At 44.4% G+C, this 20,284-nt stretch overlaps 1 protein-coding gene across 1 annotated transcript in view; it reads right to left on the bottom strand.

Annotated features, from left to right (window-relative positions):
* Positions 1 to 299: 299 nt before the first annotated feature.
* The window catches only part of LVRN (laeverin), a gene marked incomplete at its 5' end in the record, with an annotated part of 68,326 nt that continues 48,341 nt past the window's right edge, over positions 300 to 20,284 (bottom strand). Inside the window, 6 exons of the mRNA XM_080804458.1 lie at positions 300 to 1,945; positions 7,168 to 7,243; positions 15,021 to 15,158; positions 15,562 to 15,729; positions 16,809 to 16,916; positions 18,862 to 18,956. Of these exons, the coding sequence (XP_080660584.1) occupies positions 1,805 to 1,945; positions 7,168 to 7,243; positions 15,021 to 15,158; positions 15,562 to 15,729; positions 16,809 to 16,916; positions 18,862 to 18,956 (726 nt within the window). The 3' untranslated portion in view covers positions 300 to 1,804. The remainder of the gene's footprint in view (positions 1,946 to 7,167; positions 7,244 to 15,020; positions 15,159 to 15,561; positions 15,730 to 16,808; positions 16,917 to 18,861; positions 18,957 to 20,284) is intronic.

The raw sequence follows: 20,284 nt of genomic DNA, 5'->3' as shown, positions 1-20,284 counted from the left end.
GATCAGCATAGGCGTCACCCACATGGAGTGACCACGGTCAGAGCCACTGAGGGCACAGCAGGGTGGCAAGACGGAGGAAGGGGGATGCAGACGGCCATGCAGGAGGCAGGCAGGGGTTACTGGAAAGGGAGAAGGGAGCCCAAGGGAAACAAGGAGGGAGAGGAAGAAGAGGAAGAGAAAAGCAAGAAAGAAGGCATGTGGCATGGTTACTGTAAATTGCGACCGTGACTGAAGGAATGATAGGAAATAGAGAACAAATGTTCTAGAAAACACCAGAAGATACCTCACACACAACAGTTCGAAGACATGGTGATATTTTATTGCCTACGTTTTACATTTCTAAATTTAGAGAAAAAGCTCTCTGACCTATGACCCATGGTCAAAGTCTGAGGGACGGGGGCTTTGGTTGGTTTTCGGGGCCACATCCCAGACCTCCCACTCACTCAGGGAGCATCTTCTTGTGAAGGGGATACAAAAAGGCAACTCTGGTTTTTTGCATTTTCATGTGTGGCTGCATCAACTTACACAAGGGGGAGGGGAACCCGAGATCACAGGGCCTTGAGCTTATACAACGTATTTAAAGGTTTTTTTAACCGACATGGTGCTTAATCTTTACATCCCTCTGAGGTAGATCGGAGATCTGTAGTTTTTTACCCCCATTCTACAAAAGCAGAATCCAAATGAAAACAGAATTACATCAAACGCACACAAAGTCTAGAGTGGGACGATTTGCCTTGGCCATCCTGATTTAGTCCGGGGTAAGAGAACTCAGCCAATTCCTGACGTGGTAACCGATGAACGCGTTTAAAGTTGTCCCCACCACAAGCAGGAGGGGACTCCACCTGCTGGGGTCCCCCACACAAGCAGGTTCAACTTGGCCAAATGAAACCACGTTTCCAACTTTGTCCCCTGAGTGCAGAGCTCAAGAGTGTGGTCTGGTTAGCCTTTTTGTTCTCTTTCTCTTTATTTGACCACCTCCCTTTATGCTGAAGTTCAGTCCCTCATGGCTACCGTCTGTCGACATCCTTATGTTTGCTCTTAAACTTGGGCTGAGTGAGTGTCCGGCCCACAGGAGGGGATGTGGTCTCCAGCTTCAGGAAGGTTCCTTCCTGTCCTGCCGGCCTCCATCATCCGAAGGGCACTTCACGGATCCTGCGATCCCGGTACTTTTAGTGACACCCTGAACTTCAGCGACCTGTAAGGCGTGGTACAACGTGACAGGCCCTGTGGGAAGAGAGAAATGAGCAGAAGACCCATATCTGGTCCTCAAGGCACTCCACGTGGCTCCTACAACGATCTGTTCCTTCTTCCTAAAACCTTGTTGCCTTGGCTTCTCTGTGTCCTCGTGAGTATTCTTTTTCTGGCTTCTCTTTCTTTGCCCTGTTGTGTTATTGGCTCGTGACTCTTTTAAATATCGAACTCCGTAAACCCCCAGAGTACTACAAGTCTGTGTTTCCCTCGGAGAAGAATGCGTTCAGTTGGCCAAGCATCTAACATTCCGCTGGCTTTCCCGACAGAATCAGCAAGGCTTTCTAAGGTACATTTGTTTTCACGAGGCACCCTGAGTCAATTCTGTGGCTTCACAGACCAGCGTGAAGTGAAATCTTCCCCTGGGTTTGCAGCATCCTCGGGAATCACAGAGTCTCGGGGCCAAACGTGACAGCCTGGGAAGAACAGCAAGAACTGGGAGGAGTGAACGTGACTGACACAGGAAAAACGACACGTGTGGGTTTGCAGACTCACGAAGCCCTGGGAGACCAAGGTGGGAGCGAAACCCATCCAACGCAGGCTGGAGGGGCGCCCGTTACGCGTTCCTCCGCAGCCACGCCGTCATCCTGGCGTGGCGCATCTTGTTTTCCAGATTTTTGTTCTTTATTGTCTGTAATTTGGCGTGGACCGTGAGCCTCTGGTGCTCTTCCAACATGTTGCCGAAAAACTGCTGTAGCTGCAAGCACCAAGGGATGGCGGGTCAGTGCAAACTCGTGTCTCGCGGTGACAGAATAAGGCGATGAGCACGTGGAGGAGCCATGGGATTTTTGCAAATGGCGCACGCAGGGCGGTCGGGGTGGGAAGGAAGGTGCAACCCCTGGACTGTGGCTTCCTGGGGGAGGCCCTGCCTGAGAACAGGGAATGAAGACCACACCTACCCTGAAGAATCACGGGTAGACCAGAAGCCCTGTGAAGAGGGAGCTTCATCTCTTTGCTCCCTGCACTACACCCAGGAGCCCAGAGCAGGTGCTCGGTAACGACCCACCGAATGCATCCTGGATGTTACACCAGGTGTCCGTGGACAGACACTCGGGGAGGTCTTCTCTTATCTCCAAAGAAATCCTGGAACTTCCAAATCTCACAACTGGCACCTGATATCCATGCCTTCACAAGTGTTGTCGTTCATTTAAGAACACTTAGAGACTGGGCTTGTCCACTGGCCAGATGCCATCACTGACTCAGCTCTAGCATTCAGTTACAGGAACATCTGCCAGACCCCAGTGAACTAATAAGTCATATTGCACAAAGTCTATTTCTGTGTCACTGGATTCAAACTTATTTTTCTTCCAAATTTTTATTCAAATTCTCATTCGTTAACACATCGTGTAATAGTGATTTTGGGGGTAGAATTTAGTGATTCATCACTTATATGTAACACCTTGGACTCATCACAAGTGCCATCCTTAATGCCCATCCCCCCCAGCCCATCCCCCACCCACTAACCTCCCTCCATTAACCCTGTTGTTGCCTGTTGTTAATAGTCTCTTATGGTTTACTTCCCTCTCTCCTTCTTCTTTCCCCTTGTCATAAGTTCATCTGTTTTCTTTCTTAAATTACACATATGCGTGAAATCATATGGTACTTGTCTTTCTTTCTCTGCCTGACTTCTTTTGCTTAGCTGTATACTCTCTAGCTCCAACCATACTGTTGCAAAAAGCAAGATTTCACTCTTTTTGATGGCTGAGTAATATTCCATTGTGTATCTAGACACACCACATCTTCTTTATCCATTCATCAGTCCATGGGCATCTGGGCTCTTTCCATAGTTTGGCTTTTGTTGATAATGCTACTAGAAACAGCAGGGGGCATGTACCCCTTAGAATCTGTATTTTGTATCCTTTGGGCAAACATCTAGTAGCACAATCGGGGGATTACAGGGTAGTGCTATATTTAACTTTTTGAGGAAACTCCATACTGCGTTCCTGCATTGGAACTTAGAACATATGAGATGACAGTGTACCTACACCAGCTCACACATGTCACTTAAACCCTACTGTACTTGAAATTGAGGAGTAATAGGACCATTCAGCCTAATTACCACATAAAAGAAAAGTAAGTTCCGTTTTCTTTTTCTTTTTTTTTTTTTTGACATTTTCTTTCTTTATTTGAGAGAGAGAGAGTGAGATCATGAGCAGTGGGAAAGGGTGGGGAGAGAAGCAGACTCCGCAGGTGAACAAGGAGCCCGATGTGGAGCTTGATCCCAGGACCCTGGGAACATGACTGAGCCAAGGGCAGCCACTTAACTGACCGAGCCACCCATGTGCCCAAAAAGTAAATTTTGAGCAAAAAGTAGTCTAAGGAACCAGAAACAAGCCTCCTGCCCTCTCCCACAGCTGCCCACAGCCCTGGACCACCTGTAATGTGGGGGAGGGGAGTAGGTGTTTGTGGGATTGTCGGTGGGGCTTCATGCATGCTGGGAGCATGTGGCCAGACTCTCTCTGGATGGAGTACGAAGACCAGAACAAGAGATGTGGAGAGTGTATAGACCCTGCACTGTTCTAGAAGGAGAAGGCAGGCATGCAACTTTTCATTTCTGTTTTAGTCATTATTTTCAAGATGATCCCGTCAACAGACAGATGATAGCGGGACTATAATCTATGGGTGATTAACATGCTTTGACAAGAATATTCATAGTAGCTAATTTACTTGTTTTCAAAATGGCAAAATTTCACCACGGCTCAATGTATGTTTGCATTTTTTTTTTTTAAAGAAACTGTCAATGACTCTAGAGTTTTGGAACTCCGAGGACTGCTAAATGTATACACACTTTGTTCATTCATGAAACGACAACAACAAAAAAAATTCCCTGGGTTCTGGAGATACAAAGATGAACTGAGGCCCTTTAGAAGATGCTGGCACAAACTCAGCCTTCCTTCCGGAGACTTCCTTCTAGCGTGTCTGGCTGTGTCCTTCCCTCTCCTTTCCAGGGAATCCTTGATAATCCCTGAGGCAGATCAGCCTCAGGCAGGCCAAAACCCACACAAACAGAATTCCTTCAGGAATTCGTGATTCCTCCTCTCTCATAACAACAACTGCATACTCCTGGGTGGCTCAGTCGGTTAAGTGTCTGCGTTTGGCTCAGGCTGTGATCCCAGAGTCCTGGGATTGAGTCTCACATCAGGCTCCTTGCCCAGCTCCCGGGGAGCCTGCTTCTCCCTCTGCCTGCCGCTCCCCCTGCTTGTGCTCTCTCTCTCTGACAAATAAATAAATAATAATGGTAAAAACACAACAACTACATAGCTGACTGCTTCTCTCTCTCCCTTTTTTTTTTTTTTTTTTGGCTCATGATCAACTTCAGGCCTTTATGACCTACATGTTTATTGGTTTATTTGCTAGGACAGGGTAGCTGATTTTCCTTTTTTTCTTTTTTTTGCCTTTAAACCAGGTCACTGTGTGGAGTGGACCCAGCAAGCTCCTATTCCATCCCCCTGCTCCAAAAATCCATTTAATATGTTATCCTTGGATAGAGGATACATCCGATATTAGCCTGATAAGAACCGATACTCCCCTTGATTTCAGCCAAAAGGCCAAGAAGCGACTGATTTTTCCTTTCTTATTTATACAGGTCCTTTCTGTTTGTATTAAAATAGTTCCGGGCCATGGTGTTTAATTTGAGCTCAGACATTTTTTTCAGAACAATTTACCGAACTCTACTGAGATGAAACTGATGGACGATAAACTGTATTCACTTAAAATGTGACAAGGGAATGAGTGGTGATCATCACATATGCCCGTAAAACAGAGCTGGGGTCAAGGTACAGTGAAGCACATTTCCATCATCCACATACTCCTTCAGGCCCTCTCCAATCCAGCTCTCCCTCCCTCCCAGGCAATCCCTGATCTTCTTTTTGTCCCAAGAGATTATATTGCATTTCCTAGAATGTGTCTGTTTTGTTTTGTTTTCTTAACTCCGCATAATCATCTTGAGATGTATTCACGTTGTTACAAAAACTTATTTTTTTTTTTTAAATTGCAGGATAGGATAACCTGGTGTGGACGTATTATGTTTACCTTATCTATTCACCTATCGCTGAGTGTTTGGGTGGTTTCCAGTTTCTGGCTGATGTGAATAACGCTGCCACGAACATTCATGTAACAAGTCTTTGTGTGGATATGGGTTTTAGTTCCTCTTGAGTAAAAACCCAAAGATGGAATTGTTAGGTCATACGTGTGTAAGTAACACTTTAAAGACGACCTGTTTTCCAAAGTAGTTGTACCATGTTAACGTCTCACCAGCAGAAAATGAGAGCTCCAAGTGCTTCACATCTTTGCTGGTGTTTGGTGTCGTAAGTCTTTCTAATTTCACCTACTAGATGTGTAGAGGCTGTATTAATAGATTACCCTTGTTTTATTGTGTGTGTGTGTGTGTGTGTTTGAAGGGTATTTGCTTTGGCCCTGAAGTTTACTTTCTGGTTACAGGATCCTCTCTTCTTTCCGGAACTACTCCTTCCCTGAATCCCATGGCTGGGGGTTCCAAATGGAGGCACACGACCCAGGCTGAGCCACTGGAGTATTTCATTTTGCACCCCCCACGCCCACTGTGACTGGTGCATATGGACCCAAGTAGGACCGACTAGAGTCATTCTGTGGGGTGGGGCTGGAACTTGAAGCTGGGGGCGGGGGGGGGGGTAGCGGGCAGGGACTCCTCCTCCTACAACTAAGAGGCCTAAGGATGACAGAAGCCTGGAGCTACGTTTACCTCCTGTGGAGAAAGTCCACCTAAGTAAGAAGAAATTCAGGCTGGGAGGGAGCAGAGCCCACAAATGACAAGTTAGGGGTGGTTGGCTGGCTCAGTCAGTAGAGCGTGCGACTCTTGATCTCAGGTTTGTGAATTCAAGCCCTGCATTGGGTGGAGAGATTACTTCACAAGTAAAATCTTCAAAAAAGAAAAAGAAATAGCCAGGTCTCTTCTAGGTTCTAGAATACAGGTCTGACTCAAGTGTGATCTCCGTCCTCAGGGAGCTCCTTAGAAGTCTCAGGGAGCACTTATTTATACCCTAATTAGAGTATAATGTGGTTAGTGCTATGATACAGGTACTCATAAGATAACTGAAGAGGGGTGGTTGGGTTTTGGACACTGGGGATCGTATATGCTATGGTGAGTGCTGCAAAGTATGTAAACCTGACCATTCACAGGGGCAAATAATACATTATATGTTAATAAAAATAATTAATAAAAAAAAGAGTTTTACAAATATAAAAAACAAACAAAAAGATCACTGAAGAGCACGCAGGAGGAGAGGGTGTGAATCAGTTAACTGAAAAATTCCTAGACCAGGTGGTTGGAGCAGGGTCTTAAAGGATAACTAGGAATTATCCAGCCAAAGACAGGCACAGTGAAGTCACCCAAAGCAGAAGGTAGAGTGTTTCCAAAACCCGGAAAATATAAAACAACATGATAATTTAAGAAAATCTAGAGGCAGAGTGTTGGGGAGTGTCTGACACTCTCATTCTCCTACACTCAGTGGTGAGGTGGGCAAAAAATGAAGCCAGAGAGGCAGGCAGGGGCCAGGTTATTATGAAAAGAGTAAAAATGTCTTCTCAACACTGTGATGAGTTCTGGAAGCTTCCACAGTGGGGCAAGGACTGGCGGCTATATGAGGGCTGGGGTGCAGGGAGGAGCTGCCCCGGGCAGACAGTCCTCACCAGAGTTCACTGCAAATCCAGGGAGGCGAGGAAGGATGGGGTCCAACCCTCTAGGAGCAGGAATGGTCTCTATTTCAGGAGCAAGATGGAATTAAAAACCATTTCCTGCACACAGTGAAAATCACCCCAATGGGAGCAGCACGGAGTATCATCATTCAAATAAACCTGTTGCTTTCAGTTTTAGCAACTCCCAATTACATGAACAATGGTTTCTAAATTATCATTATAATTCAAAATACCTACAGTACTCACCTCTGTGATCTGCAAGTCTGTACTGATGGTTCTCCCTATTATATTCATGAGAGTAACCAGTGATTGTGTTCCATACCTGCAAAGCAACAAGATGCTAGTCAGAGGTGGAAAGTGGTTTGCAAGATAAAGCCTGTGTTTTATCAGGCGGGTAATATGCTAAGTGCACAGCCCCTGTTGCTTCCTACCTCCCAAATCGAAGCAAAAATACACATGAACTAGTTTAGCTTCATCATTTAATAAGATATCTATTATACAGAAGATTTTATCAGCACTAAGTAAATAAAATACAGGTAAATATCGATTTGTGTCCACAGAGTTCTGAAAGCTTTCTTTAAATAGGAAAAGCTCCTCTTCAAAATTGCAACTATTTTTATCTTTTTAAATGAGGTGGTTCAAACAGAGGTCACGTACCTCAAATTAAGACAACTTACAAGGGGTAAGTAAATATGGAAATTATGCCCCTTAAAAAATAGTAATTAATATGGGATCAGTTTCAGAAACTCTGGCTAACCTACCCTCAGAACTTATTTAAAATTTTATATTTGTATATGCTTTTTTGAAGAGAGGATCCACGTCCTTGAAGAGTCTCAATATGTTGGTGATTTTGGAAGGGCTAAGTAATCCAGCTCTACTTTCGCTCAAACCTGTACCGTGATTGAAACTTCCCCTCTAGTTTCATGCCCTTGAATGTCCAACAAGGATCATGCAGGAAAAAACAAAACAAAACAAAACAAAACAACAGAACAAAATAAAACAACAACAACAAAAACATAAGAAACATTGTTGCGGAAAAACAACAGATACATACCCGCCCGAAGCCTTGCTGTGGTTAAAAAGGTAAAGAAAGACTTTGGGATGCATTAAAGAAGAAAGAAAATTAAAATAGGGTTAATGTTTTGGACTGAACAAGAAAGGGTTGCCATTCTGTTCTGACAGTAGACAGTTAATACACACGATTGACTGACTTCAAAAACGTACACTTGAAATTAAAAACTGCAACAGTTGATGTTGACGTAACACCTAAAGGTAAGAGAAAACGGTGTTTTGGTCTTTTTTAAGTTCTCCACGGTAACTTAAGCTGTGTCTCCTTGAGCAAAGGGAAGGATGAGACAGTCTCCATATAAACACTGCTGTTTCCATAGGCAGAGAGGACATACTTCTTAGCTCTCCATTTTTATTGGCCACGTATTAAAAGCCTATGGAATGACTCAGGAAATCTGGCAAAATTTGGAAAGAAAAGAAAGGAAGGAAGGAAGGAAGGAAGGAAGGGAAAGAAAGGAAAGAAAACTACTTAGGGCCCTAAATGTGTGATTTGCTACCAGACGGAGGAGGAAGACTACCCAGAGAGGCAGGGCTGTGTTTGAAAATGACCTTGGGCAATTTGTAAAGAAGGGACTAAGATATAGTGAGAAGAATCATTCTGGAGAGGAAAGGGGATGCTGTGTGTTGAAGCACCTGTCAGGGTCCCTGGCACACTTCATCCCTTCCTGTTCTTGCAAATTGCAAGAAGAGGTATTTAAGATTTTATTTATTCATTTGAGAAAGAAGAGCGAGTGAGTGAGAGAGAGAGAGAGAGAGAGAAAGCACAGGCAGGGGGTGGGGGAGAGGCAGAGGAAGAAAGAGGCTCCCCACTGAACAGAAAGCCCAATGTAGGGCTCAATCCCAGGACCCTAGGATCATGACCTGAGCGGAAGGCAGAGGCTTAATCCACTGAGCCATCCAGGCGCCCCAAGAAGAGGTATTTTTGACACAGAGAAGATCTGTCCCTCTTATTGAGAGAGTGATCTCTGAAATACTACTGCACAAAAATAGACACATTACAAATAGTTTATCTGCCAGTGGTCAGATACATGCTAATTCATACAAAGACCAGAGCCAACCTGTGTCAGTAGAGTTACTGTTTTAAAAATCTGGTAACATTCCATGCCAGTGTGGTTACAGGGATTTGGGCCACTCTCCTCTGGCTCACCTTCTGTCTCTCTTTTCTCTCAAATTTCCCCTCCCTTGCGATCCCTTTCCCTGCCACGTCTTTTTTCCTGGGACAAGCGTAGCCACTAGGCAAGTACAGGGCCAAGGCATCCAGCCCGATCTAGGGACAGGGGGTGGGCACCGGCCCTTTTGAGCTTGGGCGCACCTCTCCGTAACACCTGACTTCTCTCTGCTCGTGTTCCTATTTCTCTGTTCAGCTACATGCTCCCCATTAGGAAACCCGACAGAGAGGAAGCAGGGATGTGTACAAGTTTTCATGCTTAGGACTCTTGCCAGTGTGACAGCATCTCAAGAAGAAATCAACAGTTTGGTGAAGAGGAAGGGGGTAAGATTCCTTTTGGGTCCGTTGAGTTTGAAAATGATCGTACTTTATTCTGTACTCAGGTAAAGCTGGGTTTTCCTGGAGACTGTGAAGCCTACATGGTTTTAAAAAACCAGAAGCATGGGATTCCCCGGGTGGCTCAGCCGGTTGGGCATCTGCCTTCAGCTCAGGTCATGATCCCGGGGTCATGGGATCGAATCCTGTTTCGGGCTCCCTGCTCAGCGGAGAGCCTACGTCTCCCTCTGCCTGCTGCTCCCCCTGCTTCTGCTCTCTTTCTCTGACACATAAATAAATAAAATCTTTGGGGGGAAAAAAAAGCCGAAAGCACTTGACCAGAGGCTAGGACACAAACACCATTTCTACCGTCTACAGTAACAACTCGTACAAGTCCAATGCTTCCTCTCTAACCACACATTTCTTCCATGAGACCCATCCACAGTGATGAGGCCAGATACATCTTTCCCTCCATTGCAAGATGCCCTTGAGCTCAATGGAGTTTCCCTCCCTAGGATCGGGACTCAAAAGGTCATCTTTGGCCCAACAAGGACCTTAAATACTCCACAGCGACCAGTGCAATGCTCCGGACATGGGAGTGAGGGGCCGGACCAAACCGAAGTTGTCTGCCTCCATACACGTATTCCGAACCACAGTTTCAGATCAGGCTTCCTGGGAAGAAGGCGGGGCCTGGTGAGGCGAGCAGATGTTCTCGCACTGTTGAGGGCCAGCGTCTACGGCCCAAACACTTGACCAGCCCCATCCCCTCTGTTCCAGAGCCCCAAGTTCCAGCCACCTCCTGTGACTGGTCCCAAGTCAGACACCCGGTCCTCCCCCACCCCCCAGTCCCGGCATTTCCTAGCACCTCATGGATGCAGAAGCTCATTTTTTCTCACTGCTTGTTCAAATCCCACTCAAGTCCCAGTCTTCTCTTTGGGTCCCTACACCTTCTCCAGCTCTTCTCTTATCGAATTTATCAGATAGCACACCTTCATCACTTTATATCCCCGACGAGAGCTTAAACTAAGTGGATCTTGGCATGGAAAGACGAGAACTTTTTATAGGTGAAAGAACCCTGGGATTGATCAAATACGCTACCTCTCAGCTCATACGAAGGGAAACCAAGGCCGATGTGTTAGCTAACAGGAAAACAACAAATAGTTGTTCTAGTTACGTTCCAGATGGGAGTACTGGAGAATTCAGTTTCTCATCCGCTTCTCTCCCAGGACAACCGATCTCCTGGCAAAATGACCCTCTGCTTACACGACACAGATGGTAAGTAGCAGGATTACAGCCCTAACGGGCAGGAAAAAGCATATGGAAAACTCTATAGATTTCCTTCCCCGGGGCTTCCTGGGGTCTTTACGATGCTAGCATATACTGTGAATTTGCAAAAAGTGGAGGTTAACACAGACCGCTCCCAAACGGATGGGGCTACTGTCTTTCTTGTTCCTAGAAAGCTTATCAGTGTGTTTTATGAATGAGGCTCAGTGGAACATACCAGAGCAACACGAATTTCATAGCTAACTTGCTAGTAATCAGTCACATTTCAGTAAGTTCAGAATGCCTTTTTCACATAATTAATGTAAAATTTAATTTGTCAGAGCCATTTGTGTATTTATCCTTTATGTTATCTTTATTAATATATGAAGACGGATAACATGCTAGTCTTCACGTCAAATATTACTGTTCAAATAAGTGATGATTTAAATGTTCTGCTGTACAAAGAATGAAGCAAGCATTTTTGTGCCATTTTTAGGGTGTATAACATTTTAATTATTAACTAGCACTCTTATTTCCTTCTAACAATCCATAAACGTTATCACTGTTCATTCAAACAGAATCATTTTCACAATTCCGCAAGACTGATCAATATCACAATTATTATTAAGTAAATGAATAAAAAGTAAATAAAAATAAATGTATTAGATGTAGAAAGCAAACCTATTTGAGTCTGAAATTCTCTTTCCTTGTAGTGGAATGTGGGAGAGGAGTGAACTGAGATGAATTTGCTATAAATAGGCCTCTATTTTATAAGCATGACATCTTATTGCTAAGAGATTAAAATATTCAAGCCATGGTTAAAAGTTCATACACTTATAGTTCTAGGAGCTTCTTTTTTTTTTTTTTTAAGATTTTTATTTATTCATCTGGGAGAGAGAGACACAGCATGAGTGGGGAGGAGAGGCAGAGGGAGAAGGAAAAGCAGGCTCCCCACTTAGCAGGGAGCCCGATGCAGAACTCAATCCCAGAACTCTGAGATCAGGACCTGAGCTGAAGGCAGATACTTAACCCACTGAGCCACCCAGGCTCCCTATAATTCTAGGAGCCTCTTGAGGTTCAAAAGACCCACTTAGAGTTAAAAAAAAAAAAAAAGTGGGGCATTCCATTCATTTGATATAGTTACATACATCATTGAAATAAATCCCTACCATCACTTCTCGGTCCTTTGGTCAAAATCAGATTTAAACAAATTGCCACACGATGGACTTTCCAGAGAGTGTTGCCAACATGTTCCTGTTCTCTAAACACAGAATAAAAGCATCTTCCTGAGGAATAAAATTTAAAACACACTGCCAGGCACGTAAATTGAGAGCAATCTTTCCCATGAGTTGCTCAAAGCCATTTGGGGGATTTTCTTGGCACAAGTGCGGTTTGTGGTAGAAGAAGGGGATGGAGAATGAATCAAGAATGAATCATGGGGGGTGCCTGGGTGGCTCAGTGGATTAAAGCCTTTGCCTTTGGCTCTGGTCATGGTCCCAGGGTCCTGGGATCAAGCCCTGCATCGGGCTCCCCCCTTCTCTCTCTGCCTACTTGTGATCTCTGTCTATCAAATAAATAAATAAAATCTTAAAAAAAAAAAAAAAAGAATGAATCATGGTTTATCCCCCGGGAGGGGGGGCAAGCACTGTCCAGCCGAACTCTGCAGTGATGACAATGTTCTGTACATGAGCAGTCCAACATGGTGGCTGCCGGCCACTTCGTGCTCTTAGGACAGGACTCATGCAAGGGCGGAGCTAGATTTTAAATTTTCTTTAATTTCAATCCATTCAAATTCAAAGATCCACAGATTAACGAGCGGCTATCATATTGAGCAACAGGGCCTTGGAAGATTTTTGAATCAGGTGTCAGCTGTGACACCGTGCCAGCGTCCCCCAGGGAGCTGGTGAAAGTTGCAGATTTCCCACCCTATTTTGGCAGATTCTGATTTATTCTTTTAAGATTTTATTTATTTATTTGACAGACAGACAGATCAAAAGCAGAGAGGCAAGCGGGGTGGCAAGGGGCGGAGGGAAACAGACTTCCCGCTGAGCAGAGAACCCGATGCGGGGCTCGATCCCAGGACCCTGGGATCATGACCTGAGCCAAAGGCAGAGCCACCCAGGTGCCCCTGGGGGGATTCTGACTTTTAAGAGGGTAGGTGGGCTTGAGCATCTTCAGGTTACTGAGCCGCTGCAGGTGATTTCTAATGTTGCGTTTGGGCTCACCGTGTCACTCTGAGCTACAGTGACTACCATCTTCAGCAGTTACGAAGACGTACCAGGTACCAGGCACTGCTAAACACTAAACCTGGCTCAAAACCGTGGTGCTCTGTCTTCCTCAGGGTCCAACAGCAGCACAGGAGGGAACAGAGGAGATCACAGCTTGTGATGCTGACAAGCTGGGCCCTCAGGCAAATCATTGCACATTTCTTTTCTTTTTTTTTTTTTTTATTTTTATTTATTTATTTATTTGACAGACAGAGATCACAAGTAGGCAGAGAGGCAGGCAGAGAGAGGAGGAAGCAGGCTCCCTGCTGAGCAGAGAGTCCGATGCAGGGCTCGATCCCAGGACCCCGGGATCATGACCTGAGCCAAAGGCAGAGGCTTTAACCCACTGAGCCACCCAGGCGCCCCTCATTGCACATTTCTTAAAGGAGCTGCTCTCTCAGGGTTTTAATTCCAGGGTTTTAATTCCATTCTCAGGGTTTTAATTCTAGATTGTTTGGGAAGGAAACAGTCAAGGACAGTAGCTGAAGTGACTGCCTGTGGGCATTACAACCACAATAGCAGAAGGACAGGTGACCTCACAGGCCAGAGAGAGCCACACAGTCAGACCTAGATGGGCCATGTGGGGACAGGGCTTCTGTGACAAAGTCCAGGGAGAGTGAACAGAAATGGAGAGACAACCCCCAAGAGGCTCGAATCTCTGGAACCTCAGGGACCCAGGGGACCAATGTCAATAATTCTCATTTCGATCCCAGGTCCCCAGTTCCCCGTGGGACCTAGGAAGGAGGATATTATCTTTAAAGACTTAAGCAAAAATGGAAGACCCCATTTACCCCCAAGGTCTTTGGAATCTGAGGAGATTTAAGGAATTCTTAAGGCTGCCAGAAGCAAGGAACTTAGAATGATAGACAATTTAACACTAGATCTAAGGTCGATTTTCTCAGTAAGTGTGTTCCGCTGACGAGCCAGGAAAATGGTACGGTGCAAACGAGACTTTAGCTACACGTTGTAAATTTCTGATTTAAAAGCACTTTTTTTTTTTTTTTGGTGTTGTAAAGGAGTTCAATATTTACAAAAGAAAAACATTTTGTTCTGTAAGAGAGCCCTATTCATAGATATATATTTTTAGAGATGGGGGGTGGGTACATGGTGAGAGGGAGAAAGAGAAAATCATAAGCGGGCTCCATCCCCAGCATGGAGCCCTGCAACGGGCTTGATCTTATGACCCTGAGACCATGATCTGAGCCAAAACCAAGAGTGGGAATGCTTAACCAATGGAGCCACCCAGGAACCACCGTCCCCCACCCCATTCACATTCTTACACATTTATATTCTAAATATATGTTCTGTTCCAAAAGGATAAACTTATTTATAAAATGTATCTCCCCAGTTTATAGGTGTTTGGACCTGATAACAGATCCTTCCTATCTGCTAACTCTAGGATATGTGAGTACTTGTAGGACGTATTATTCTAGACTTTCTGGAATACAGGATTAAGTCATGCTCTGGAAACACCAGCCATCAAAGAAAGGCATGCTGTCGGATTTTTACATGTCTATGTATACTTCACGCAACTGGGAGCTATGAAGCAAGCAGATTTAATCTTAAAAGGTGAGAGATATGGACAGATCAAGAATATGGAACCCAGATATGTGAAAGGTATCTGACAGGTAAGACATGAGCAACAGCCAGGCTGACGTAGTCATGAACACTGCTGTTTCTTGAAATACAGTGGTCTACCTCAGAAAATAAGTGACTGGTTGGTGTGCACTCATGCCAATAAAACATGACTTGCTCTACTCTGTCTCTGGTGACAAACTTCTTAATGGGCACAGTGGGGAAACTGAGGTAGGTATAATCCCAGGCAAACTCATTTTCATACAGAAAGCTGAAACTGAGGGTAAGTGACCTTCTCTTCCACAGATGAGATGAAATGCAAGAAATAGCATCACTTCTCTGGTCAAGGCAAAGGACTTTTGTGAACTAGCCCGACTAAGGCTGAGCTCCTAGCACCGAACCAATGACCTGTATGAAAGAGAGGTCTCGCATTTCCTTCTTACCTTTCACTCACAGCTTGCCAATTGTTGACTAGAAAGTCCTTTGCAATGTACCGGCCCACTTCAGACGCCGCCACCACTTCAATGACATTTGTCTCATTAAAAGCGAAAGGCGACGCAGTAATGGCGTACTCCATGTACCTGCAAGGAAGCATTTGCAGAAAATAAATGTGCAGAGGTGCCTGGGTGGCTCAGTCGGTTAAGTATCTGCCTCGGGCTCAGGTCATGATCCCAGGGTCCTGGGATCGAGTCCCACATCGGGCTCCTTGCTCCACAGGGAGCCTGCTTCTCCCTCTGCCTCTGCCTGACTGTACTCTCTCTATCTTTCTGACAAATAAACAAACAAAATCTTTTAAAAAAGAAGATACATGTGCAAACACTATCCAATAGAAAGAGTGAATTTCCACAAGTGGACCTAAAATTCTATACGGTGCTAACTCAGTAGGGCACAGACAGGTATTATCTGAGCTTCTGTTTTTCTCCCTTTGGTTCATTAATTGCATTTCTCCACCAGGAACTTCCAAGATCAGTTGACCGTAATCACCTGTTAAGTATCCTTGGGTCTTTACTGCAGCTCATTGCATAAGCGAGTTGAATCCTTTCCTCTTCCCTTGTTTTATTAGCGTACATATTCAACAAAAAGTCCCATTCTTCCTCGCTTCCCAAGGCAATGCCATAACATAAGATGACACTTTTAATCGGAGAAGGTATTCTGTAAGGTAGAACGTGCAATGATATTTCTCATCGTCGTTACGTTATATATTTACTTAGGGTGTTCTACTTTAAGAAGGATGGATCCAGAAAAAAATGTTGAGATCTCAGGTACGAAGATCAAAAGTAGGGCTCAAGAAAGTCAACTGCGCAAACTGTCATGAGCATTAATGTTGCGAGAAAAGAACATCAGATTAGTTTAGAAGATAAGGAGTTCTAAGAAAGCAGGAAATTATCCTAGTTCAATCAATGTACGCTGATAATTCAGCTTGGGTGCGTATCTTTTTTTTTTTTTTTTGAAGTAATTTCTATACCCAACATGGGGCTCGAACTCACAACCTTGAGATCAAGAATCAGATGTTCTACCGAGGGAGCCAGCCTGGAATGCACCATCTCAGGTGTTATGATCACATTTCCTAAGAGTTTACCTGAGGTCATGCATTAAAAGTAATAGAGTAAAACCAGAAAGACAGTCTTCATGTCAGCTCTCTGTGGGAATACAAACTCATAGAGAATGAGCTCCTTGGACACACTTACATATACATCACAGTAGTAAACCATCAAAGAACAACCAAAATAAGACTCCAGACACACCCAGCTGCTTCTTAGGGAATGTACTGACTACGAGCAGCCCAGGGTACAACTCACTGTGTAAATTCCAATCTACTGTCATGTGCAGACCTACCATAGGCAATGCCAAAAAAGGGGGTGGGGAGGGGCTATTTGAAAACAAATAGGAGACAGACTACCCAAGAGAAAATAAAACCATCACTCCCAGAAAAAGAATGTCAAAAAGGTAGAGAAATTATTGCTGTTGAAATAGGACAGAACCGGGACGCCTTGGTGGCTCAGTGGGTTAAACCTCTGCCTTCAGCTCACGTCATGATCTCAGGGTCCTGGGATTGAGTCCTACATTGGGCTCTCTGATCGGCAGGGAACCTGCTTCTCCCTCTCTCTCTGCCTGCCTTTCTGCCTATTTGTGATCTCTCTCTCTCTGTCAAATAAATGAATAAAATCTTAAAAAAAAAAAAAAAAGAAAGAAGTAGGACAGAACCAAGGGCCATCCCGTGTGCGTCTTACTCATTCTCTGGCTGGTTCGCCCAGTTTTTGAAGAGTTCTCTTGACAGCTGAAGACAGTCTTCAAGGCCCAACCAGCATGCCGTTTCAAAAAGTTTTTCCAGGGCTACTCTTAAAGGAAAGCACAAAGAAAAACATTTTGTTTTGCTACGTTTACTGCACTTATTTTTTTTTCCTTTCTCCAACTGCGTGTGTTTCGTGAGACGATGGGTTTATTTTAAAATCTCCTTCCAATAACATCGGGTTTGTGAAAAAAAAATAGCTTTTGTGGATGGCAGACTTATTTAAGGCTCAGAGAAATATTTGCTGAGAGGCTCTCAGGCACCAAATAAACTCCAAAGACTGGTATTTTTTTGAAAGTCGGAAATAAATTATTGCCATCTTCCATCTCCCTCAAACACACGCAGGAGTACACGCAGTCCGCATCTGCTATCAATTTATTTTTCCTCCCTTTTTACAACAATTGCCTTATGAATAGAAAGAAAAAAGACTTGAGAGCATTTGATCTAATACCCTTAAAAATAAAGTTCTTTCTGTATACACGGAAAGGAGAGGGAAGGGTTTCTTTTCTTTCCACAACGTGCTTTCCCTCGCTAGAACTTTTGTTTCTTCCTCTGTTCTATCTGGCAAGTTATGGTCATGTCCAGATAAAGAATAGAGATTTCTATTTTGTTTTGTTTGTTTTGTTTTGACAGCTGAGCAATGGTATACGTTTTCTTTCGGAACAAAATAAGTTCAAAAGAATACAGTGATAAACGGTCATCGATCCAGAGAAGTGATTGTCTGGAGGCGTCGCTCTCCATACTCCTGAGTGTCTCCAACTTGGATTCAGAGGTAAAGGGACTCAAACTGGCCATAAGTTTCCAGAAAATGCAAGAGCCAAATGGGGTTGCTCCACCCTCCATTTGCAACCTCGGCCTTGCCTGACCTTCCGATAAGGAGAAGTAAGGATGGCCAAGGGTGGAGGGCCTCCGAAAGACAGTTCTGAGCATTTCTACACCCTCCCTCTCACTCCCTCCCCATCTGAAGCTGGATGCAGCAAGACGGGGTTCTCTACAAGCACACAATTCTCCAAGGTTGCTCGGAAGACAAAGGGCCCTGGGAAGCTACCAAAAGTAGGTCACTTGAGTCCAGTTCAGGGGAGCCAAGGATATGGCTGGCTAACATCTGTGGTGCCTGAGTGAGCACATGTCTACCTTCCTGTTCATGCACCCAACTCGACTGCCCACTGACTGTCTCACTAGTCCTCACTGTCTCCCATTTACATGTTTAGTCAACCCTGTGTCCTTCTAGTCACATGCCCTAGCACGCAAATGTCTCCCTTCTCGGAAGGATACTCTTGAGAGAGAATAATCTCATTTTGTCTATTTTGTATTTCTTGCTCGGTCTGGTTGATTTCAGCCTGATTTTGATTAGAGCTGTAAACAGAATTCCTGTACCGTTGCAGATAACAAATTCCCTCCCTAAATCGAGAAGTTCCCCTCAGGTACCTCCCACTCCCTACAAATCTTGGGTCATTGGAAGGTCAGGGGTACCACAGCCCTATTTTTACCTTTCACCTCCTTCCCAGACCGCCAGGACAACACGCTTACTGCCCTCACCAAACCAATAACGTGGAAATCATTTGCAATACTTACTCGTGCTCACACACAAGTGACTGAAATATTCCAGGCAACTCCTCTCATATTTGTATAAGGAATGATAGAATTTTTCAGTACAACCCCCTCACCAACGGCAGGACACACTCAAAATCTCAACCAGAAGCCGAAGATTTGAGAGAGCTATAGACTCCTGTGTGTCCATGTGTGGGCTCTGCAGGTAAACTAAGATCCCAAACTATTATCTCTGAGTAGGAAACTTATAGCTCACCCATCCCAAAGCTACTGGTCTCAAGGAGCATGCAAAATCTCCCAGTTAAATCATAGGTATCGAGATCTTCCTAATATATATCTGGAAACCCACCTCTTAACATGAACCATTTTATTCAGTTGTAAACTGAAATGAATATAAATTGAATATACATATTCAATAGAGAAAAATAAAAAAAAATACTTACAGGGCTAAATAGTCATCTTGTAACGCTGCCGCGTTTTCACGGATGATAGTTGAATATACATTCCATATCGAGGTAAGTCTCTTCAACAGATACTTCTATGAACAATAAGGAAAATCTATGGTTAGCTTTGGCTCGCAACACTGAATTTGCACTGTATTTCACTCTCTCTGAAAGGACAGGAATAGAGGAGGGAGACGTGTCTCCTGAGAAGTTGTCTTTCTTTGTTACTAAACGTGTAACTGGTTGATTTTGTTGTAGCCTCTCTTCGTTCAGGTTCCCCCTGGCACAATGGAATTGCCAAGAATACCAAAATTACCCTTTGGTGAGGACAAAACAATATCACATATGTGAGTACACTCTGTGGCAGGTAGGAACTCGATAAATCATGGCTCTTATTACCGTTTCATAACACCTGCAACATTTTCAGGTGTGTTCAAAATAGAGAAAGAAACGATGAATGTTAAAACTGTTCAACATTCTACCTTAGCACTTCCATGCTTTGTATCTATACCTCCAAGAAAAATAAGGATGACTGATCTACGCTTCGGACAATTTTACGCCGTGAGTCGGAAATAAACTCTCTTCGACTGAGCTCTCAGCTGGTGAACAGCAAGGTTATAAAAGTTATCCATTTATAATACATCCCTAAGAACAAAGTAGATATTATTCATTGACATTCCTTAGAAACAAATCCTAGGGCACCTGGGTCGCTTAGTCGGTTAAGCACCTGCCTTAGGCTCAGGTCATGATCTCGGGGTCCTGGGATCGAGCCCCACATTGGGCTCCATGTTCAGCAGGGGGCCTGCTTCTCCTTCTCCCTCTGCCACTCCCCTGCCCCACTTGTGAGTTCTCTCTCTCTCAAATAAATAAAAAAATTTAAATAAAAACAAACAAAAGCAAATCCTAGTTATTACTTCTTTATCCAGAAGCAGGAATCAGAGTTTATCAATGAGCCACCTCACTCCCACACTTAAGTGTCTTCTTTTCTGGGTCACCATCCCCACACTCAAGAACATTTGGACCAGCACTCTGGACAGCTGAGGGAAGAAGTCTGGACCCGTGAGGTATTTGCGATCTGGCCCTCCAGTGGCCCCAGAAGCTCACTTGTAATTATCATCTGGACCACTTTCTGGTTTGTTTCTGGTCCCTTACTCCTGGGTGCCTGACTCCCAGCTGTTCCTTCGGTTTGCCCCTGAGCCACCTTTCTTACGATCGCTGTTCAAGATCTAATGAAGGAAGTGTGATGATGTCCCCCTGCTTGGCGAATTTCCATTTCCCTCTCTCATTTGCCAGCGGCAAAAGCAGCTTCCAAGTGTTTACTTTTCCTGGAACATACCTCTCTGGTGAAGCCCTAGTCCTGTAGACCAGAGTATTTCAATGATGACTATAGGGTTGTTAAAAGTCTTTCTGTTTGACTAACCAT

Source organism: Martes martes (genome assembly GCF_963455335.1).
Source record: "Martes martes genome assembly, chromosome: 5".
NCBI lineage: Eukaryota > Metazoa > Chordata > Mammalia > Carnivora > Mustelidae > Martes > Martes martes.
The sequence above is the reverse complement of the archived record's forward strand: the minus strand, read 5'-3'. Positions and strand labels throughout refer to the sequence as shown.